Source organism: Arachis hypogaea, chromosome 11, assembly GCF_003086295.3.
Source record: "Arachis hypogaea cultivar Tifrunner chromosome 11, arahy.Tifrunner.gnm2.J5K5, whole genome shotgun sequence".
Classification (NCBI taxonomy): Eukaryota; Viridiplantae; Streptophyta; class Magnoliopsida; order Fabales; family Fabaceae; genus Arachis; species Arachis hypogaea.
This window is the reverse complement of record NC_092046.1, coordinates 138,936,321-138,960,255: the sequence shown is the minus strand read 5'-3', so window position 1 is coordinate 138,960,255 and position 23,935 is coordinate 138,936,321. Positions and strand designations below refer to the sequence as shown.

Here is a 23,935-nt window from a genome sequence, read left to right as displayed (position 1 = left end):
AGTAATTGTCTCTTCCATTCTTATCTTCCACACGCCAATTCATCCCACCAATGCAGTTGCTGCTGCGATTGCAATTCTTGGCACCTTCCTTTATTCACAGGTGCATTCTTATTTCCTCTATTTTTAGTTTGTCTTTGCTATGTACTACTTGAATATTCAGAGACACACTGAAATCAAACCCATGATTGAGAAATTTTTCATATTGCACACAACACAGGAAAACCATATATAGTCACTGTCAATTTTATCTATGCCGGCCAAGTAAAATGGATAAAATGGAACGGTTTAATGTCTAATGAGTGATCAACTAGGGTCACACTATTAATTTGTAAATGTAACACAACAACTGAGAGCTTTTATGTTATTTCTTTGAACAGGCAAAACAGTGAGGCCTAATTCAGAAGCTAAGTTAAGTGAATGCTTATTCAGGGATGGAGCTAGAACTATGAGCCTGTCAGTGATAGTGAGAACAGTTGATGTTACTAATCATGTTTTGATCTTTGTCATTGTAGACGAAATTTTCGTTTCTTTCGTGTAATCTAAGGTTGAGAAGAATTTACCTGATTCAATAAGGACTAAGAACGAACTCTGGAATGTGAGTACACTAATGAGGATTTCTATAGCCCAAAATTAGTTACACTTACCAAAAAAGAAGAGGATTTGTTGGATTAGATCTCACTAACTATTTGTGAGTAGGTCTAATAAGCTAATTATTGCAATTGTGCCTGTATAAAAAGTTTGCTTGCTGTGTGTATATTCAATCATATAGAACAATTATTTCTTTAAAGTACTATAAAAATATGTCTCTATCTCTAGTTCTCTATAGTATTACCTCAATGACTATCAAAGAATACAAAACACCCTAAAATTAAATATCCTTTCGTTTTTGTAAGTTTGAGTAATTTCTAGTTCCATTTTTTTTTGTGGAACTAATGAATTTGCAGTCTCACCCAATGACAGCATTTGAGGATAGTTCAACATTGTGCAAATGTCTTAATTACAAAAAACTAAGCTTTCAAATTTGGAAAGATCTTGTAAAGAACCCAAGAATACCTCCAAGGATTGCAATGCAAGCTCTTATTTCCCAAAAAGCAAAAATCCCATCAAGTCTTTTTGCAATTAATGGAAGGCGCATAATGCAAGAATAATACCTGATTATGAGGCTCGGCTCCTGTCATAACAGTTGGCATCACAACAGTTGGCACAATTTCATCCCACCACGAACGACCAAATGTCTGTGTTATGTTCCAAAACAGGTAATTTGAGAACTCTTATATATCAGAAACTTAAGAAAACTCAAGTTCTTATTATTAAAGAGTTCTTATTATTGACAATGCAGCCACTGAAATACAATGAAATGGATATTACAAAATCTATTGATGCCATGATCTAATTTCTCTGCAGGTCAATAACCATTTACAGTAGGATCATTCATGATTCCCAAAGAGTTGTTCACTTCAGGAGTTTCCTCCTCCAGGGGTTGTGTGGAGTCATTTGTGTATTTGCTAGGAAGAATTTTCTCATTGTATGAACCTGGAATTGCATTTCCAGAAGCGACAATGGAAGAATAAAAGGCAGTTGTATGGCTGATACATGATGCAGATTGCAAAGATTCAGATGGTCCATTTCCTATACAGAGAATGTAAATCCATTAACATGAACTCGTGATAATAGCATTTGCACCACAACATGAGCAAGTTAATAAATAAATAAATGGATCGCAATTAAAACCTGCTGTAATAAGGTATCTACACTAGACAACAGATTAGCAACACGCTGGTACTCAAGAGCCCCTCCAACGATCAACAAGCGAGGATATTCACCTGAGGATAATGTCTCATCTCGGAGTCCAACTGATATACACCATACTCATCCTCATCATCACTCCTGAAAAAAGCGCATACAAGCCACAATATAATCTATTAGAAAAAGCAGCAGTCCTAATTAGCTATAAACACATAGTTATTACACACTATTTTTTAGTTTGTCATAGACACATGAAGAATATGATTGGCTAAATACTATTTATATAAAATATAACACTACATGGAACACGCCTAACTAAACAAATATATCAATGCTTTTGATGAACACAAGAAACAGAAAATACCTGTTCATAGGGAATTCGAATTGCTTTTCTAATGGATCCCCTATGTCTCCTGCAAGATCATTCCTCCCCCCTAGCCCTAATGGAGGTGATAAACCTTCCCTATCAGTGTTGTTTCCACTCATAGGAGACTGATGCAAGTTCAGACACGGACCCTGTTGCATTTGTTGATAAGGCCCGGCTGAATAAGGCATGGAGAAAAGAGTAATGTTAGTACTGTCAGCAGTGACACATGTTTTACTTAAATTAAGTTTGAAAACTTATTCTCAAAGTTCTTAAGTTTTGAAACTAAATTTGATAGGTAACATCGAATCAAACTAGAGAAAATTCTTATGAATTTTGTAATATATAAATCAATGAACGGGTTTAACTCTTTTTTTAAAGAGTAAAGTATTGTTTTTATCTTTGGATAAGTCCTAAAATTGTCCCTAATATTTTAAATCGTCTTCTACCGTTTTAAAATTGGCTCATTGTTGTCGTTAACAGAATTGACGGCTGGACAAAATTGAGACGATTTTGAAACGTTAGGGACTTAAATATGACGAAAACGTTGGGGATAAAAACGATACATAGAAATAAATTTTAATTTTATCCTTTAATAATATCAATTTTTTACGGTACATAGTTATTCAATTATTTTTTATTTTATTTTTAATCACATTATTTTTTTCTAAGTAAATTTATTTTTTGTTAAGAACAAAATTAAATAATTATTTGTCGTGAAAAAGTCAAAATTATTGAAGAAAAGATTAAAATTTATTAAAAATTAAAATGATTGGAATTATTAAAAAAAAGATTTTAATAATTTTTAATAATTTTTAAAATTTATTAAAAATTCTAAAAAAATCTTTTTTTTAATAATTCCAATCATTTTAATTTTTAATAAATTTTAATCTTTTCTTTAATAATTTTAATTTTTTTACGTCAAATAATTACTTATTTTATTTTTTTATTTTATTTTTAATAAAAAATAAATTTACTTAAAAAAAATAATGTAATTAAAAATAAAATAAAAAAATAATTGAATAATTAGCTACCATAAAAATTTGATATTATTGAAAATAAAATTAAAAATAAAGTTTAATTAAATTAAACATTAAATAATTTCGATACATTATAGACAAAAGGTACAATTTATACTTTATTATATATGTATCATTTTTTTTTCGCAAGTTTATGTACTAGTCATTCTACAAATATTTCATGATGAGTAAAAATATTTAAGAGTAAAATTATAAAAAATAAATTTATTTAGAATAAAAGTAATGTGATTAAGTGTAATTTACTTAGATGTGATTAAAAAATAATTGAATAATTATGTACCATAAAAAATTAATATTATTGAAGGATAAAATTAAAATTTATTTCTATGTATCATTTTTATCCCCAACGTTTTCGTCCTATTTAAGTTCCTAACGTTTCAAAATCGTCTCAATTTTATCCTGCCGTCAATTCTGTTAACGGATCTCTAACAGCAGGACAACATTGAGCCAATTTTAAAACATTGGGATTTAAATAGGTCGATTTACAACTTTAGGACTTACCCCAAACGTTGGGGACAAAAACGATACTTTACGCTTTCTTAAATAATTGACTAAGAAATTAGCAATTAATTAGGTTAAAGAGAAATCAAATTATCAAGAGATTGATGTTTGATTATTAATGATTTTCCATAGATGTATATTTGCATGATCAAGGTGGAAGGTGAAAAATATTGATTAAGTCTCGACATCTCTAGAATCTTAACTCTTTTAATCATATCATCTTTTCAGTATTTACTGTTTGCTTTTGCCTATTTTACTGTTTATGTTTTAAAGCTTTCTAAAAACCAAATTTTGATTGTTTGACTAGAATAATTAATTGACTATTGCTTACTTAATCCGTTAATTCTTATGGAAATGATAACCAACTCCCGTGGTATTACTTGAGAAAAACGATTGTGGAGATCTTGCCAAATAGACGAAGCAGGGGTAAGATAGATAACATTTTGTGTGATTGAGGGAGATATTGAGTGAAAGAGCCAAAAAAGTACTAAGTTATTGCATCTTTCCCAAGATGAAGAGAGGGGATAATTTGCAGGAGGAGCGTGTTGGTGGATCCCCAACCAAGTGGGGCCCACAGTTTTAAAAAAAAATAAAGAGAGAAAAGTGGCATAAGCCACGGAAGAGAGAGTGAAGCTTTCTTTTGAAATTGAAAGCAACGAAGCAAGGTTTTTCGGCGTCGAGAGAAGAAGGAAATTTGGGGAAAAAGAGCATGCTAACCTTGATCACATTGACTTGGTAAACTTACTCCATTTCTTATATAATTTTAGTATGTTATTCCTGGTATAGAGATGAACATTAGGATATAACTTGCTTATGGTATTGTCTTCTCTTTTGCCTGATTTGAGATACCCACTTTTGTGGAGGGTTTATGTTGATTCCATCAGTTTTGATGATGTATTTTGTTGGTTGTTGAGATGCCCTAGTGTCATTAGGAAGACTGTTTGTGTACCCATTATTCTGGACTAGGTCCCGTGGGTTTTTTGTCCCTCTTTTGGGAGTTTTCCTACGTTAAAAATTCTGGTGTCTGATTATTTAATTTCTACCATTATAATTGTTGCTTGGAGTATCTTTGGTATTACCTATTTAATTGCATAGGTTGTGGAAAAATTATTTCTAGTGCTTCCGCTGTTAAATAGGTTCTTGTTTTTGAACCTTTATTGAGTTTTTCCCAACAAAGTGGTATCTAGAGCTTTGGTTGTTTATCTATGTGCTGATTAAATGGAGAAAAATATTCATGGACTGAATATGGTCAAATTGAATTCCCAAAATTATTCAATTTGGAAGACCCTCATGGAAGATATGCTGTATAGTAAGGACTTGTATGATCCTGTGGAGGGAGATAAATCCAAAGGTACTAAATACGATGCTGAATGGAAGAAGCTGAATCGGAAGGCAGTTGCTTTGATTAGGCAATGGCTTGATCTTAGTGTGTATCCATATGTTGACACCGAAACGAATGCTGAGAAGATGTGGAAGAAATTGAAGGAGTTATATGAGAGGAAGAATGTGCAAAACAAAGCATTCTTGATCAGGAAGCTTGTCAATATGAAATATGTTGAAGGTAAATCAATGCCGGAGCACTTGAGCATTTTTCAAGAGACGGTAAACCAACTGACAAATAATGAAATCACTTTGAATGATGAGTTGCAAGCCTTGTTGTTGTTGAGCTCTTTGCCTGATAGTTGGAAAGTTCTGGTTGTGACACTGACTAACTCAGCTCCAAAAGGAAAGTTGACATTAGCAATGGTTAAAGAGAGCATGTTGAATGAAGAAGCCAGAAGAAGAGAGCGAGGTTTGACTAATGCCTCCTCCCAGTCAGAAGCACTTGTTTCAGAGTCACGGGAGAGAAGTCAAAGTAGAAAACCTCACAGTTCTGACAGGTCAGAGAGTCAAAGCAAGTCAAGAGGAAAGTATAAGCCAAGAAAAGAGTTCATTTTTCACCATTGTGGCAAGTCGGGGCATATCAAGAGGTATTGTAGGTTCTTGAAAAGAGAACAATCAAGAGGAAGAAACGAAGACAAAGGTAAAGATAGTGATAAAGAAACTGCTGCTATTGTTTATGAAGATGTTCTTATCACATATGATGAAAATTATGTGAATCTTGTCTGTGATGATTCCACTTGGATTATGGACTCTGGTGCCTCATGTCATGTCATTCCGAGGCATGAATTTTTCACTTCCTATACTACTGGAAATCTTGGCAAGATCAAATTGGGAAATAAAGGAGTGTGTGATATCATTGGTATGGGTTATATGTGGCTTGAAACCAACATGGGATGCAAATTGCAGTTGAAAAATGTTAGTCATGCACCAGATATGCAGTTCAATCTTATTTCTGTGAAGGCATTGGATCAAGAGGGGTATTGCACTTCCTTTGGTAGTGGAAAATGCAAGATTACCAAAGGGGCTCTCATTGTTGCTAGAGAAGACAATAGTCTTACTACTCTCTACCGATTACAAGCAAAGTTGTGCAACGAAGATGTGAATGTAGCTAATGATTCCTCTTCTGATTTGTGGCATATACATCTTGGTCACTTGAGCGAGAAAGGACTAAGCGTCTTAGCCAAGAAGCACTCACTTCCAGTGAAAGGTACAACTTTAAATACTTGCACTCATTGTTTTGTTGGAAAGCATGCTAGAGTATCATTTCATAATTCTGGACCTCATAGGAGATCACATGTTCTAGATTTAGTTCACACTGATGTTTGCACTATGGATGCTAAGACACTAGGTGGTGCATCATATTTTGTTACTTTTATTGATGATTATTCTTGAAAGGTGTGGGCTTTTATTTTGAAATCTAAAGACCAGGTGCTCGGAATCTTCAAACACTTTCATGTAAGTGTTTTGAAAGAGAAACAGGAAGAAAATTAAAATGTACTCAAACAGATAATGGTGGTGAATATAGGGGTCCATTTGAAGAGTATTGTAAAGGACATGGGATCAAGGTTGAGAAGACGGTTCCTAAGACTCCTCAACATAATGGAGTTGCAGAGAGAATGAATCGCACTATCAATGACAAAGTCAGGTGTATGCTCTCTCATGCAAAGTTGCCTAAATCCTTTTGGGGTGAAGCGATGAGGACTACAGTAGATCTGATCAACCTTTCTCATTCAGTTCCACTTAATGGTGATGCCCCAGAGAAAGTTTAGAGAGGAAAAGATGTCTCCTATAGTCACTTGAGAGTGTTCGGCTGCAGGGCTTTTGTTCACATTCCAAGAGATGAAAGGTCTAAACTTGATGGAAAGTCAAAGTAGTGTATCTTCGTGGGTTATGGTCACGAAGACTTTGGTTACAGATTATGGGATCCGGTGAGCAAGAAGATAATTAGAAGCCAAGATGTGATTTTTCTTGAAGACCAAACTATTGAAGATCTTGAGAAGATAGATAAGCCAACAGTAACTGTTAGACGCTCTATTGATGATGAATCTGGTCCTTCCACTAGACCTCCTGTTGATGGGGGAGATGTACAAGTTGATAATGATGGTGATGATTTGCATGATGAACCTGCACCTCAACCTGAGGTTCCAGATGTTGAAGTTCTACCTGAACCACCAGTTGAGCCTGAATTGAGAAGATCTACTAGAGAGCGTCATCCTTCTCAGAAATACTCTCCTCATGAGTATGTGATGAACACTGAGACTGGGGAGCCAGAGAGCTACCAGGAAGCTATGTCTGATGAGCATAAGGAAGATTGGTTGAAGGCCATGCAAGAAGAAATGAAATCCTTGCATGAGAATCATACTTTTGAATTGGTGAAGTTGCCGAAGGGTAAGAGAGCATTCAAGAATAAATGGGTGTTCAAGTTGAAAGCAGATGAAAATGTCTCACGGCCAAGGTACAAAGCTCGATTGGTTGTGAAAGGCTTTGAGCAAAAGAAATGTATTGATTTTGAGGAGATTTTCTCTCCAGTTATGAAGATGTCCTCTATTCGAGTTGTGCTTGGATTGGCGGCTAGCTTGAATTTAGAGGTTGAGCAGCTTGATGTGAAGACTGCATTCCTTCACGGTGACATAGATAAAGAAATTTACATAGAGCAACCAGAGAGTTTTGAGGTTAAAGGAAAGGAGCATCTTGTATGCAAGTTGAAGAAGAGCTTATATGGGCTGAAGCAAGCGCCAAGGCAGTGGTACACAAAGTTTGATTCCTTCATGGAAGGTCATGGGTATAGTAAGACTTCTTCTGATCCTTGTGTCTATGTTAAGAAATTTTCTGATGGTGATTTTATAATTCTCTTGCTTTATGTTGATGACATGTTGATTGTTGGTCATGACACTAAGAAGATTGAAAGTCTTAAGAAAGACTTGAATAGATCCTTTGCTATGAAGGATTTGGGTCCTGCAAAGAAAATCCTTGGCATGAGTATCACTCGTGACAGGAAGAATGGGAAACTATGGTTGTCGCAGCAGAAGTACATTGAAATGGTTTTAGAGAGGTTTAGCATGAGTAATTCCAAACCTGTTAGTACTCCACTTGCTAGTCATTTCAAGCTGAGTTCGCAGCAATGTCCTACAAGTGAGAAAGAGAAAGCAGAAATGAAGAAGATTCTATATGCATCTGCAGTTGGCAGTTTGATGTATGCTATGGTTTGCACCAGGCCGGATATTGCTCATGCAGTTGGAGTTGTTAGTCGGTTTCTCTCTAATCCTGGAAAGGAACACTGACAAGCAGTGAAGTGGATTTTCAGATACCTTAATGGTACTTCCAGAGTTTGTTTATGCTTTGGGAGTGGCCAACCTGTGTTGGATGGTTACACAGATGCAGATATGGCTGGGGATCTTGATTCAAGGAAGTCTACTTCTGGTTATATGATGACTTTTGCAGGGGGAGCTGTGTCGTGGCAATCTCGACTTCAGAAATGTGTTGCTTTGTCTACTACAGAGGCAGAATACATTACTGTTATTGAACCTTCTAAGGAACTCTTGTGGATGAAGAAATTTCTACAAGAGTTAGGCATCAATCAAGAGAAGTTTGTGTTATTCTGTGACAGTCAGAGTGCTATCCATCTCAGTAAGAATCCAACGTTTCATTCCAGATCGAAGCACATAGAGGTGAGGTATCATTGGATACGTCAAGCGCTTGAGATGAAGTCATATGCACTAGATAAGATCCATACTGATGATAATAGTTCAGATATGATGACTAAGAGTTTACCTGCAGTGAAGTTTGATTACTGCAAAGAGAAGGCGGGCTTGGTGGAGCAGCCTATCCCCACTTGAGTTGGTGAGGGAGAGATTTGTTGGTGGGTCCCCAACTAAGTGGGGCCCACATCTTATTAAAAAAAAAGAAATAAACAGAGAAAGTGGCATAAGCCACGGAAGAGAGAGTGAAGCTTTCTTTTGAAATTGAAAGCAACGAAGCAAGGGTTTTTCGGCGTCGAGAGAAGAAGGGAATTTGGGGAAAAAGAGCATGCTAACCTTGATCACATTGACTTGGTAAACTTGCTCCATTTCTTATGTAATTTTAGTATGTTATTCCTGGTGTAGAGATGAACATTAGGATATAACTTGCTTGTGGTATTGTCTTCTCTTTTGCCTGATTTGAGATACCCACTTTGTGGAGGGTTTATGTTGATTCCATCAGTTTTGATGATGTATTTTGTTGATTGTTGAGATGCCCTAGTGTCACTAGGAAGACTGTTTGTGTACCCATTTTTCTGATAGTGAAAGATTTTTCTGGACTAGGTCCCGTGGGTTTTTTGTCCCTCTTTTGGGGGTTTTCCCACGTTAAAAATTCTGGTGTCTGATTATTTAATTTCTGCCATTATAATTGTTGCTTGGAGTATCTTTCATATTACCTATTTAATTGCACAGGTTGTGGAAAAATTATTTCTGGTGCTTCTGCTGTTAAATAGGTTCTTGTTTTTGAACCTTTATTGAGTTTTTCCTAACAGAGCGGAAATTAAACTTATCAAAAGCCATACTGAAAAAAATAAGAATTGAAGTAGGACTCTGACTTGGATGTATATAGTAAGGACGGTTTGAATTTTGAGAAGGATTTAAAGTGTTGTCATCCATTGCGAGAGTTTTGTTATTGGGTTTTGGCATATATGGATGAAAAGGAATAACAAAATTTTTAAAAGTTAAGAAGCAGGAATAACGGAAGTTATCAATAGGTCGCTTATGAGTTACAAAGAATAGATTAGAATTGATCCTAACAGTTGTTGATGTAATGCTGAAAATGACCATGTGTTAAATTGTTATACTTGCTGTTAAGTTTTTTTCTATTCTGTTGCTCCACTTTATTGTGTTGAGTTCTTTTACTTCAAAAAAAATTTTCACTATTAATGGGTATTAACAAAGTTTTGAGTGTTTTGATACCATAACAAAAAAATAGAAATAAGATTAAAAAAATGAAAAATATATATTGAAGTTGTTATTTTTATATAATACAAAAATTATTCTATTTATAAAAAGAGTAAAGTATTGTTTTTGTTCCCAACGTTTGGGGTAAATCCTATTTGTGTCCCTAACGTTTAAATTGTCCTATTTGTATCCTTAACGTTTATAAAAGTGATTCAATGTTATCTTACTATCAATTATACTAACAAATCAGATTATATTTTTCAATTATTTTCACTTGGATGTATTCATTCTCAATTAGGTCTCACTTGGATGTGTTCGATTTTAATATTATACCCACTATTTGTGTTTAGATTCAAATATGTCCCTAGAAAAGTGAATTATGTAAATGTTGTAGGAATTAGTTTCAACATTTGATGAGCTATTTTTCGGAGTAGATCATCGATTCTATCTCAGACATTTATATTCTAACTTCAAGAAGAGATTTTTAAAACTCAAACTAAAGCGCTCAAGATTTGTAATTGATGGCAGAATAACATTAAATTACTTTTACAAACGTTAGGGATACAAATAGGACGATTTAAACGTTAGGGACACAAATAGGATTTACCACAAACGTTGGGGACAAAAACGATACTTTACTCTTATAAAAATATTATCAATTAAACTAAAAAATATTTATTTACTAACTATTAAATCTCAACTAAAAAAAAAAGAAAGTATGTGCTGAAATAAAATGTGATAAAAATGAAAAAAATTTTGTTCATATATTTTGAAATTTTTTTTGTCATTTGATTGTGCTTTGCCTAATAATTCATTTAATACCTTCTACGGTTTCTCTTTTAGCATAATGGCTCCTATACCAAGGAAATTTAACAAAAAGCCACCATATTTTAGCAAATCGTGTATGACACTCCAAAAAAAAAAAATCATTTTTTATCTTTACTTAAAACAAATATATATATGAAATAAATCTCTAACCTAGGCCTTCCTTTTTTTTCTTGAAAAAATAACTATAGTATGTACGGATGAAACACGATCCCAATTCGCAATGCACATAATTGAAGTAATTTTGTTAAAATGAGAAGTTACATCTTAATCAAAAGCGGTTACTAGAACTTCTAAAAATGATTCAAAATATGTAAATTGAGCCTAACACTTAGGCATATATTTTAGTTCAAGAGTAATCTTTTAATCTTCTTAAGAGCATTCATAGCGTCTTTCATTCTTGTCCTTTCACCCGGAGACTCAGCTAAGCAATTCAGAGCTAAAGTCATTATAAACAACAAGCAGTCCCGTTTAGTATCCGTTTCTCCTTCTTCCACCAATAATTTTGCATCAACGATATCAAGTAGTGAATCAGGGCATGACATTTTCACCCACTCTTTGATGGTAAACTCTCCCACAAACATTTCGTCAGTGGGTTTTTTCTGTGTGAAGGTCTCCATAAGTAAAATTCCATAGCTATACACATCACCTTGCCTAGACACTCTTCCCTCAAGTCCATATTCTGCAAAATAAGAAGAAAAACAACAAAGTGGAAAACAAAACAAATTTTATTAGATTCATAGCTGATTGCTATCAAGGTTTATCACATAAAGCATAAGATTAAAAAAGAAACTCACCAGGGGCCATATAGCCTATTGTGGCTAGATTCATGGTTTGAGTGATGGAGTCATCCCCACTCAGCAATTTTTCACCGGATAAGGCATTACTAGTCACGTGAAGCTCTTTCAAGTTTGGTAGATGGTGGAAGATGCGCTCCGGCAGTTGTCCGGATAGGTTGTTGTAGTCGAGGTCAATAACCTGCAGAAACGAACTGTTGATGATAGCTGAAGGGATAGCTCCTGAAATTTGGTTGTAAGTAAGATACAGATATTGCAAAGAAGGAGACAAGAAAATGTTGGAAGGTAAGGGACCCCAAAACTTGTTTTTAAAAAGTTCAAGCGATTGCAGGGAACTCATGTTGAACAGGAAGTGTGGGACTGTGCCAGTGAAACTATTGCCTGCCAATAACAGGTGTTTTAGTTTCCGTAGAGATTCAAACCAGGAGGGGATACTTCCGGTGAATTTGTTGAATCTAAGGTTGATGATGCTCAGTCTACGTAATCCAGCAAGTTCAGCAGGTAGATTACCGTGGAAGCTATTGTTGGGAAGATGCAGGCCAGAAAGGAATGACAGGTTTCCAAGATGCGGAGGGATGGTGGCATCAAGAGACATGTATGAGAGATTCAAGGCAGTTACTCTGCGGTGGGAAGAGCCGCAGGTGACGCCAATCCAGTTGCAAACAGAGGTACTGCTAGACCAGTTGCTTGCGAGCACATTGTTGGGATCCAAGGAGTTAAAATGCTCCCTCATGGCAACCAAGGCCGATTCATCGCTAGCCATGTTCAGCCTTGCAGCTGATACCACCGCCACGTGCCAATGCAGCAATGACAACAGGGTCGGATATAAGAGGGACTTCATTTTCATTGCACCTTATCTTCTGCTTCAATACAACATTTTGCGTTGTATATATATGTGTGTGGAGAGAGAGAGAAGAGATTCCTTTCCATTGTTCGTCGATCTTCCTTTGTACTCCAAGTGGCAGCTGAACCTGAGTTCGCAGCATCAGCCAATTACCAGGAGAATTAAAATCGTGATTAACAACAGTGCTTAACGATCTAAGACTACTTTAATTCGTTGGCCCAACTTACACTTAAAAAGACACCTCGAGTTTTGATTAATTTAGAATAAAATCAAACTTGATTATTCTAAATCCGCTTCCTAGGAAGATCCGTCTCCATATTCCATTAAAATCTCTTCCTCTTCGATCTTGTCACCTTCCAAAGTATCTTTGCTAACAAACTTGTCAACCGTTGCTCACGTGGCTTCCTCGCAGTAATCAATGCGTAAGACACAAAAATCCACATCACATTGGTTTCATCAAATATACAAATACAAATCCCCTTTGTTGATTATATGAACATCTACAAACTCATCATCTTCTTTGTTTTAGACCATCCGAAACCACCATGATATTATCCTTAAAGTACACAGCACCCTCACCCCTCGCCGGCTCTGCTGCATTCTCCTGCAGAAAGCGTGTTCCTGTTCCAAGGTTACCACCCTCTATTCAAAATCTTCAACAAAGCACTGCACTACCCTCTTTCTCTTCCCATAAACCACTTTACATTATTCCATGCACTCAGAACCTCACATTGTCAACTAAACCTAGAAGGAAGGTTGCAGAGTGTCATGCCTATGAGGCAGATAAGTCACAACCACAAGCAGCAGGGACATCAGAGGCAGCTCAGAAGCTCAAGATTGGTTTGTATTTTGCTACATGGTGGGCACTCAACGTCGTCTTCAACATATACAACAAGAAGGTTCTCAATGCTTTTCCTTACCCTTGGCTCACTTCCACTCTGTCCCTCGCCGCAGGCTCTCTTATCATGTTCATCTCCTGGGCCACAAAGCTCGCTCATGTCCCTAAAGTTAACATGGATTTCTGGAGGGCCTTGTTCCCGGTAAGCCAATATTAGTGTATCACCCTTTTTTTGTTTACCATCTATGGCTTTGATACTAATTCCGTGTCTGTGCCTGCAGGTTGCAGTAGCACACACCGTTGGGCATGTTGCAGCTACTGTGAGTATGTCCAAAGTTGCAGTGTCATTTACTCACATCATCAAGAGTGGAGAACCGGCTTTCAGCGTCCTAGTATCGAGGTTCTTGCTCGGCGAATCGTTCCCTATACCGGTTTACTTATCACTGGTGCCAATTATTGGAGGTTGTGCTCTTGCTGCTGTGACCGAACTCAATTTTAATATGATCAGTAAGGCCATTTACTTATAGCAAGGTTGATTAAATTCTCATCAAGATCAAGTAGTAGTCTAAGTAGAAGTAGAACTCTTTTTTGGTTGATTGTGTTTTGCAGGGTTTATGGGGGCTATGATATCAAACTTGGCATTTGTGTTTAGGAACATATTCTCAAAGAAGGGAATGAAGGGCATGTCTGTTAGTGGATTGAACTATTATGCTTGCCTTTCCATATTGTCTCTATTGATTCTCATACCTTTTGCCATTCTTGTGGAGGGTCCTAAGATGTGGGCTGTTGGCTGGCAAACTGCCCTCTCTCAGATTCGTCCAAATTTTGTTTGGTAATCACTAATCAATCCTCTTTTCTTATTACTATCAAACATTAAACTGATCAATTTTCTTTGTCAAAAATACTTAAGGACATTTCGGCTGTAACTTTTTTCAGGTGGGTAGTTGCTCAGAGTGTGTTCTACCACTTGTGTAATCAAGTCTCTTGCATGTCTCTTGATCAAATATCTCCCTTGACATTTAGCATAGGGAACACAATGAAGAGAATTTCAGTAATTGTCTCTTCCATTCTTATCTTCCACACGCCAATTCATCCCACCAATGCAGTTGCTGCTGCCATTGCAATTCTTGGCACCTTCCTTTATTCACAGGTGCATTCTTATTTCCTCTATTTTTAGTTTGTCTTTGCTATGTACTACTTGAATATTCAGAGACACACTGAAATCAAACCCATGATTGAGAAATTTTTCATATTGCACACAACACAGGAAAACCATATATAGTCACTGTCAATTTTATCTATGCCGGCCAAGTAAAATGGATAAAATGGAATGATTTAATGTCTAATGAGTGATCAACTAGGGTCACACTATTAATTTGTAAATGTAGCACAACAACTGAGAGCTTTTATGTTATTTCTTCGAACAGGCAAAACAGTGAGGCCTAATTCAGAAGCTAAGTTAAGTGAATGCTTATTCAGGGATGGAGCTAGAACTATGAGCCTGTCAGTGATAGTGAGAACAGTTGATGTTACTAATCATGTTTTGATCTTTGTCATTGTAGACGAAATTTTCGTTTCTTTCGTAATCTAAGGTTGAGAAGAATTTACCTGATTCAATGAGGACTAAGAACGAACTCTGGAATGTGAGTACACTAATGAGGATTTCTATAGCCCAAAGTTAGTTACACTTACCAAAAAAGAAGAGGATTTGTTGGATTAGATCTCACTAACTATTTGTGAGTAGGTCTAATAAGTTAATTATTGCAGTTGTGCCTGTATAAAAAATTTGCTTGCTGTGTGTATATTCAATCATATAGAACAATTATTTCTTTAAAGTACTATAAAAATATGTCTCTATCTCTAGTTCTCTATAGTATTCCCTCAATGACTATCAAAGAATACAAAACATCCTAAAATTAAATATCCTTTCGTTTTTGTAAGTTTGAGTAATTTCTAGTTCCATTTTTTTTTTGTGGAACTAATGAATTTGCAGTCTCACCCAATGACAGCATTTGAGGATAGTTCAACATTGTGCAAATGTCTTAATTACAAAAAACTAAGCTTTCAAGTTTGGAAAGATCTTGTAAAGAACCCAAGAATACCTCCAAGGATTGCAATGCAAGCTCTTATTTCCCAAAAAGCAAAAATCCCATCAAGTCTTTTTGCAATTAATGGAAGGCGCATAATGCAAGAATAATACCTGATTATGAGGCTCGGCTCCAGTCATAACAGTTGGCATCACAACAGTTGGCACAATTTCATCCCACCACGAACGACCAAATGTCTGTGTTTTGTTCCAAAACAGGTAATTTGAGAACTCTTATATATCAGAAACTTAAGAAAACTCAAGTTCTTATTATTAAAGAGTTCTGATTATTGACAATGCAGCCACTGAAATACAATGAAATGGATATTACAAAATCTATTGATGCCATGATCTAATTTCTCTGCAGGTCCATAACCATTTACAGTAGGATCATTCATGATTCCCAAAGAGTTGTTCACTTCAGGAGTTTCCTCCTCCAGGGGTTGTGTGGAGTCATTTGTGTATTTGCTAGGAAGAATTTTCTCATTGTATGAACCTGGAATTGCATTTCCAGAAGCAACAATGGAAGAATAAAAGGCAGTTGCATGGCTGATACATGATGCAGATTGCAAAGATTCACAAGGATCATCATTAGACAAATAGGATTCAGTACTGCTGACACTCTTAGTTCTCCATGGTCCAGTGTCGGATTCAAGCCCCTGAGACTTTTCACTGCTAGCAGCAACGAAATCAGGAAATGTTGAGATTGACCTCTGAATGGTTGATGTTGTATTAGGAAGAGGCAGACTGTTAAGCGGAATTTATGGGAAGAGATTCCTTCATCAGCAAGAAAAGATGTCTCCAAAGCCAGATGGTAAGCTGCAAAAACTGCATACTGAACCACATGCTTTACCTCCTTCAATTCTTCCTCATCAGCACCTTTAAGTAAAATCTGTTCAATGATGTCAAAATTAGAAAAATATTAATGATGTGTAGTTGGTAGTAATGACAATTAAGTTATATTTTTTCCTTAAAAAAGACACATGCCTTGTGGTTGCTAGTGCACACACATTTTACATGATTTGTAATTTACAAGTTAAAGTCTCCAGAACATTTTTTTTATAATAATAAAATAATAACAATAAAATTTCTATAAAATAAGATTAGATTAGAACTGTGCAACCCAATGGCTTTGGGCAGCGGTCAAAAAACATAAATGTTTTCATTGGTTTTTTACTACCTTGAGCAGCAGCACTGCTCAGATTTTCAACAAACTTTTCAACATGAAAAGCTTCACAGTAACCCAACTTTGGTGATGAAAGATGATCAATTGAAGGCACATTTTGAGTGCCTGTACTCAAGAGCCCCTCCAAGGATCAACAAGCAAGGTTTATCAACTTTTGATGTCATGCGACGATGAGCCACATTCTTCTTACAAACAACTCCTTTAACAACCCTATTGTAGAAAAGAAAACCTGATAAGTATGACAACATAGAAATCACGTGCAGAAAATCAGATAAATTACAGCATTTACCTTTCAATGCGGCTGCCACAAGCAATGCACTTGACTTTCACATCCCTCCACTTTTGCTAGTATCTGGCTTCAATAAAGTAGCAGCTTCCCACGAGAGAGATGTGATTATTTCCATCCAAACATTTTCACCATTGTCTTCAATAGGTAGGTTTTCGACCTGTAACAGCTGAGCCACTAATGCCCTAAAATGTCCATCTACTGCATTCTTCATGACCTTCTTCTGCTCCTCACTTGTCCTATCCTTGTGGCGATGCTCTCCACTTCCAAAACTGTTTGAATTGCGCAGATATCCCCACTCACCAATGGCATTCCCATTCCCGCCATTATCTTCATCATCTTCATCAACAAAAAAAGTTTCTCGCTCGTCTTCTGCATCTTCTGGTACAGGAGGGAGCCAGAGAAGTCCATTATTTTCAAAATCAACAGGTTCAGCATCAACATCTTCTGAAACATATAGTGAGGAAGGTGCTTCATTTTCATATATATAAGGTTCATCCTCACTCTTCCCAACTGCTGTGTTTCTTTCTAAACCCTGTGTGTCGAATCCGTTCTCTGAAGTGAGATTTGCATTACCGTTATCTGCATCAGGATGCACTTTCTGCGAGCCATCAGTGTTGCTTATTCCTTCGAACTCAGCCTGTCCATAGTAGATATTCACCTGAGGATAATGTCTCATCTCGGAGTCTAACTGATATACACCATACTCATCCTCATCATCACTCCTGAAAAAACCGCATACAAGCCACAATATAATCTATTACAAAAAGCAGCAGTCCTAATTAGCTATAAACACATAGTTATTACACACTATTTTTTAATTTGTCATAGACACATGAAGAATATGATTGGCTAAATACTATTTATATAAAATATAACACTACATGGAACACGCCTAACTAAACAAATATATCAATGCTTTTGATGAACACAAGAAACAGAAAATACCTGTTCATAGGGAATTCGAATTGCTTTTGTAATGGATCCCCTATGTCTCCTGCAAGATCATTCCTCCCCCTAATGGAGGTGATAAACCTTCCCTATCAGTGTTGTTTCCACTCATAGGAGACTGATGCAAGTTCAGACACGGACCCTGTTGCATTTGTTGATAAGGCCCGGCTGAATAAGGCATGGAGAAAAGAGTAATGTTAGTACTGTCAGGAGTGACACGTTTTACTTGAATTAAGTTTGAAAACTTATTCTCAAAGTTCTTAACTTTTGAAATTAAATTTGATAGGTAACACCGAATCAACTAGAGAAAATTCTTATTTTAAAGATTAAAGTATGTTTTTGTCCCAACATTTTTTTTTTGTGACTTAAAAGAAAAATAAACAAAAACTAAGAAAGAAAAAAAACAAGAAACTGCTTAAGAAAGGCAGTCCCGCTGAATACTACTCTCAAACTCCTTCCAAGGCAATGGAAGCTCCACTTGGGGAGAAATAGTCCTCATTGCAGTCTTTGCCATGATGTCTGCTACTGTATTTGCATCTCTCAAGATCAACCGAAGATCAGCACGCCATTTCCAAGACATGATATCTCGGATTTTTAACACCAAAGGATCAGTAAACCCAGAGCAATCTTGTAAATTATTGACAATAGTAAAAGCCTCCACACAGTCTGTCTCACATATAATGTCTCTTTGTCCCGAGTCCCATGCTAAAAGAAAGCCTCTCCAAATAGCAAACAACTCTCCTTGCAAAATGCTACGACTCTCAATTGTTCCCAGACAGCCTTGTTGCCACCTTCCCTTCCAATCTCTGCTAACACAAGCAAAACCAACTCGAGCACTACTGCCAGGATAGCTAGCATCACAATTAATCTTAAAGGTACCCACTGAGGGGAGAATCCAAGAGCCACTAATGGTTGAGGGGATAGATAGTCGTTGCAACTCAAAAATATTTTGGAGCTCCTTTTCTAAGGACAAAGCCATACCAATCACCTTGTCTGTGGTCCAATGCTCGTGAGGATGAAAGATCTCGTTGTTTCTCGAACACCAAATCCACCAGAGACCAGAAAAGAATCTAAAGGGGCGCTGTTTGCTATTATGTAAGAACCAACTCATCAAATCCACTGGTTGATCGGAGATCCCTAAAGCTTGCCAAACAAGTTGGGCTTTTGGACAATCCCGAATACAATGTAAAACCGACTCCTGACTTGAGAAACATCGTGGACAGCTATCCGTGTGCGAAATGCCCCTTCTAAAACGAAATGCAGCAGTAGGAAGAGCCTCCCGAAGACATAGCCAGGCCAAAAATTTGTGCTTTTCCGGAACATGTTGACGCCAAAGCCAAAGCCAATTACCCCTATCCTCCCAACTAAACATCTTCTTACTGAGCCATAAATAACCACTATGAGCATCATAAACCTTTGAGGCCGCACCAGTCCAACACCAACCGACCTCTGAACCAGCTTGAACATCTGGGTTGTAAGAATTAATGTTGCTCTGCAGAGACTGATTCAGAGGAGAATAGATATTCTCAAGGTTCCACTGTCCAGATGACCAAAGGTCCAAGATCCTGAGATCCGAATCAGAAATGTGAACATAATCCATCTCCTGACACAGTCGCCCCTCTCTTCTCCATTTAGAAAACCAAAAGTTCTGTTCCAAATCCCCAATGCACCAACTAAAACCTTCCTTTAGGATATCCCAAGCTCGACATATACTCTTCCAAACATAAGATCCACTTCCTCGAGACCGACTAAAACAATCATCCTTAGAAGAATGGTATTTCTCCGTCAACAGTTGAACCCATAGCTTGTTGGGATGGTGAAAAAGTTGCCAAACTAGTTTTCCAAGAAGAGCAATATTGGCACAAAAGGGATCTCTAATTCCCAGACCTCCAAACTTCTTAGGAGTGACCAACACTTTCCAGTTAACTAGATTCAGGCCTCTACCATCAGCTTGACCCTTCCATAGAAAGTTTCGCATCATGGATTCTATCTTATTAGTTACCTCTTTAGGGAAGAGAGATACTTGCATGCGATAAGTAGGAATCGCAGTCACTACCGAGTTGAGCAAACAGAGTCTGCCTGCCTTATTAAGCAATCTTCCTTTCCAACTGGCTAGCCTTCCCCGAATTTTGTCCAAAACATCGTTGAAAGTTGCGCGTGTCACCCGAGAGTGATTAAGGTTCACCCCTAAATACTTGCCCAAGTTCTGAACGAATCTGATGGAGGAGACTCCAGTGAAAATCTCTTTTCTTGTCACTGAAACATTCTTGGAGCATAGCGCTTTAGATTTTTCCACATTAACCTTCATCCCAGAGGCTCTGCAGAAATTTTCCAAAGCTACCATTACAGTTTGAACTTGCTGTTTTTCAACTTTACAGAAAAGAAGCAAATCATCGGCAAACATCAAATGAGAAATTCTTGGACCCCCTCTAGAAACCGCAACTGGCTTCCACACGCCCTTATCAACTTGCTGATTAATAGAACAGGACAATCTCTCCATACACAACACAAACAGATACGGTGATATAGGATCTCCTTGCCTAAGACCCCTGCTCGGAGTAAAGCTATTTAATCTATCCCCATTCCAGAGGATAGACAGTGAGGAAGCAGTGACACAACGCATAATCAGATTGACTGTCGGAGGAGGAAAGCCAAAACTCACCAGGGTTTGTTTCAGAAATCCCCAATCCACTCTATCGTACGCTTTCTCCAAATCAATCTTAAAGGCCAGGGTGCCTTTCTTTGACTTTGTCTTCTTCATGAAATGGAGAACCTCTTGTGCTACAATGATGTTGTCAGGGGTTCCTCTCCCCGGGATAAACCCTCCTTGAAGGGGCCCAATAATCTCTTTGAGATGGGGACGAAGTCTATTGACCAGAACCTTCGTTATAACTTTGTAAACCACATTACAGAGACTAATTGGTCGGAAATCCTTCATGGAAACTGGGTTTTCTACCTTCGGAATAAGAACCACAAGAGTTTCCATCATCCTTGGATCCATATCCAAACCAGAGAACGCATGACGAACCATAGTCCAAACATCAAAACCAACAATCTTCCAGTATTCTTTAAAGAAGAAAGCCTGAAACCCATCAGGGCCCGGCGCCTTAAAAGAATGCATACTGAAAACAGCCGACTTAACTTCTTCCAGAGTAACTGGCGCTGTGAGGCTACAACAGGCTTCATCATTCAGGGAAGGCAGTGACACATCACCAAGACAACCTAAGTCTACATCCTCCGACTGGCAGAATAGGCGTTTATAGAAGGATTCAGCTTCCCTTCTAAGGATATCCGGGTCCGTTTCCCACACCCCATCTTGAAGAAAGAGACCATGAATCTTATTATGCTTTCTCCGCACAAGAGTCTGGACATGAAAGAACTTGGTATTTCTATCCCCAAATTTTACCCACTGCTCTCTGGATTTTTGAAACCATAGAAGTTCCTCCTGCACAAGCGTGTTATTAAATTCCTCAATCAGCTGTTTTTCTTTTTGCCGCATAGACAAATCTTCCATTACTTCAAGTCGCTTCTGAAGGAAATTAATCTGTCTCTCCAATTTGCATTTCCTAACGAAAATATTGCCGAACACTTTAGAATTAAACTCCAAAGAGTTCTTCTGCACTTCTGAAAGCTTGCCGTGCATCTCTCTGTAGCCAGCCTGCCATGACTGGTTCACAATATTTCTGTACCCCGGATGAGTTTCCCAAGCTGCAATAAACCGAAAAGGTCTATTCTTTTTCGGTTGAGGACGACCTGTACAGCGTACTAGGATAGGACAATGATCAGATTGAAGCCTATTTAAAATTTCTGCGTAAGCCTCTGGAAATAGAGATAGCCAGCCACTATTGATACAAACCCGGTCAAGTTTTTTCGCCACCTCAACACCATTTTTAACCCTTCTGTACCAAGAAAATTGTCTTCCAATAGTCTTCAAGTCAAACAGATTACTATCCCCTAGAGAGGCAGCAAGCCGATCTGCATGATGACTCGAGAAGAGGCAACCCTTAGATTCATTAAAATCACCAAGAACAATCCATGGCCCGCAGAAAGACGAAGACTGAGTAACAAGATAATCCCATAGCGAAACTCTGGTATTAAATTGAGGACTACCATAGATACCACTGCACCTCCAAATCACATTATTTACCTGAACCTCAACTGTAACACACTGATCGAAAGCATCAACCCATTTGCAGTGAACACCCTGTATTGCAGAAAGGAACCAAATACCCCCCTTGTGTCCTGACGCCTTCACTATACCAATAGGGTGATAACCAAGTCTTTCCCAGAACATTTTCAAGTGTTGAAAAGGACAGTGAGTTTCAACCACAATAAAAATTACAGGTTTAAATTTCCTAACCAGCTCTTTACAATTCACCCGGGCTAACTTATTAGAAGCACCCCTAATATTCCAAACTATTATATTTAAACTATCCATAATATAAAATATAAAAATATAAAACAAGGAAATCAAAGTGCTTCACCAACCTCAAACCGAGGCTTGCCCAGCGGAAGTGACTCCCGTGACCTTCAGGTTTGCCGGATCTCCCTGGAATATCTCCTTAATCCCGCCTACCGACGCAGTAACAGCCGGCAATGCGCCTTCCTTCTCCAATGGAACCGCCACGGTAACACCCTCCTTCACGGTTGCAGGAAGACATGACGATGCTTCCACCATCGTGCCTCCATTCTTCTCAACTGGCGAGCTCTGTAGGGACCCCGGCCTTGGTCGTTTCCGGAGAGAGGACCCGCAAGGCACTGGGGTGTGTCGGGTTGAGGAGATCGACGTCTCACCAACACGGGAAGCGCTGTGTCCGACCTTGACTCGTGACCCGACCCTAGCACGATAGGAGCTTGATCCATTCGTGTGAGAGAAGTGAATGGTGGGCCTGATTACTCTACCCGAATCGATTCTGGATTGAATGCCTCTTTGGACCTTGTTAGATTGCTTCTGACCCAGCTTGGTTTTACCTTTCCTCACGCTCCCAGCCTGGTTCATCATACATGCAAGCCTCCTCAACATTATTTCCTTCCAAATTATTAGCCTCCAAATCTTCTTGCAAATTCGATGCAGGATTCTCGCCAGTAACGCCACCTACCACATTAGGTTCTACTTCATTTGAATTGTGACTTTTGGTCTCAGGATGTGGCACTGCCTTTGTACCGTCCCGTGGCTTGGTGGCATCGAAATCAACACTCTTTCCTTCCCTAGAGTCTCTACCCAAGCACTGTGCCATATCGTGACCATAACGTGCACAAGAGTTACAAATTAAATTTAAACTTTCATACTCCACTACATGAGTTACGCCTTCCACAATGATATGCTTGATCACTGGCAGTCCTAAATTTATTTGAACACATACTCGGGCATATCGTCCTCTCTCAGCCAATTTAGTGGCTAAGTCCACTTTGATGGGAACTCCTATTGCAGAAGCAATACGCATCATGGCCTGTTCCTGATAGCACCAGATTGGGAGCCCCGAAATCCGAACCCATACAAGCGTAGACCCGAAGGATTGCTCACATGGCCGAAAATCTATATCCCACGGTTTTACAGCAACATAGTGCCCCTCAATCAACCACGGACCACCAAGCATGACCTTCTCACGATCTTCACATGCATCGAATTTTACCATGAAGTACCCAAACCCCACATCAAGCAGATCAAAGCCACCTTTGATGCGCCAAACCATCCGAAGCTTGTGTGAAAGAGCTGTGTAACTATAATTTTTATCAAGAACCTTAATCACTAAAGCTTCTCGATAAGGCTCTGCCAAACAAAGCTTGGCTTCTTCAGTGAAGTTTACACATGGAGGTTGGGAATCGCCCTGCTTGCCCACCATCGTGGCTATACTATCCCCAGATAGAGATCCTGCAAGTGCAAACGCCTTCGATTTCTCTGGACCAATGACTTTATCTCTAAAGGAGATCTTTGTAGGATTTGAAAAACCCCCTCGTGAAAAACCCTCCTTGACACCGGATGCACCCCCACCCACACTCTCCCCCTTATCTCTTCCGACGGCATGGCCGCCATGCTCACTATGTTTCACCCTCAAACACTCGTTCCCGCTCTCTCCTTCTCTCATTCTCTCTGAGTACGGAGTACGTACTCTTTCTCTGCTAGGGTTTCTCTTTTGTCCCAACATTTGGTAAGTGTTAAAATTGT

At 38.0% G+C, this 23,935-nt stretch overlaps 3 protein-coding genes across 4 annotated transcripts; 1 reads left to right on the top strand and 2 right to left on the bottom strand.

Moving 5' to 3' along the window:
- Window positions 1–10,998: 10,998 nt before the first annotated feature.
- LOC112722956 (uncharacterized) lies at window positions 10,999–12,515 on the bottom strand. The gene is made up of 2 exons (XM_025774158.3): window positions 11,579–12,515; window positions 10,999–11,463 (listed from the first exon to the last, which is right to left on the bottom strand). Exons 1-2 carry the CDS (start codon window positions 12,423–12,425, stop codon window positions 11,126–11,128), a joined length of 1,185 nt encoding a protein of 394 aa, XP_025629943.1. The 5' UTR covers window positions 12,426–12,515; the 3' UTR covers window positions 10,999–11,125.
- Window positions 12,516–12,727: 212 nt separating this feature from the next.
- Window positions 12,728–16,447, top strand: LOC112722955 (glucose-6-phosphate/phosphate translocator 1, chloroplastic-like). Of its 2 annotated transcripts, none has more exons than XM_025774152.3 (7): window positions 12,728–13,462; window positions 13,542–13,767; window positions 13,870–14,092; window positions 14,197–14,410; window positions 14,688–14,903; window positions 15,270–15,565; window positions 15,714–16,447. In XM_025774152.3, exons 1-5 carry the CDS (start codon window positions 12,968–12,970, stop codon window positions 14,697–14,699), a joined length of 1,170 nt encoding a protein of 389 aa, XP_025629937.1. In that variant the 5' UTR covers window positions 12,728–12,967; the 3' UTR covers window positions 14,700–14,903; window positions 15,270–15,565; window positions 15,714–16,447. The 2 variants fall into 2 exon arrangements, with proteins under 2 accessions (XP_025629937.1, XP_025629936.1); XM_025774151.3 differs by having other exon boundaries at window positions 15,254–15,565.
- LOC112722957 (1-phosphatidylinositol-3-phosphate 5-kinase FAB1B) lies at window positions 15,596–18,063 on the bottom strand. Its single transcript, XM_072207542.1, has 4 exons — window positions 17,767–18,063; window positions 16,822–17,543; window positions 16,527–16,742; window positions 15,596–16,238 (listed from the first exon to the last, which is right to left on the bottom strand). Exons 1-2 carry the CDS (start codon window positions 17,772–17,774, stop codon window positions 16,859–16,861), a joined length of 693 nt encoding a protein of 230 aa, XP_072063643.1. The 5' UTR covers window positions 17,775–18,063; the 3' UTR covers window positions 15,596–16,238; window positions 16,527–16,742; window positions 16,822–16,858.
- Between the last annotated feature and the right edge of the window lie 5,872 nt (window positions 18,064–23,935).

Excerpts from the sequence above, each read along its gene's own strand:
- LOC112722956 (XM_025774158.3), bottom strand. The coding sequence starts at position 12,425 with ATGAAAATGAAGTCCCTCTTATATCCGACCCTGTTGTCATTGCTGCAT. Across the intron at positions 11,464-11,578 it reads AATAGGCTATATGGCCCCTG|AATATGGACTTGAGGGAAGA; the intron begins GTGAGTTTCTTT and ends CTTATTTTGCAG.
- LOC112722955 (XM_025774152.3), top strand. The coding sequence starts at position 12,968 with ATGATATTATCCTTAAAGTACACAGCACCCTCACCCCTCGCCGGCTCT. Across the intron at positions 13,463-13,541 it reads TCTGGAGGGCCTTGTTCCCG|GTTGCAGTAGCACACACCGT; the intron begins GTAAGCCAATAT and ends CTGTGCCTGCAG. Across the intron at positions 14,093-14,196 it reads ATTCGTCCAAATTTTGTTTG|GTGGGTAGTTGCTCAGAGTG; the intron begins GTAATCACTAAT and ends AACTTTTTTCAG.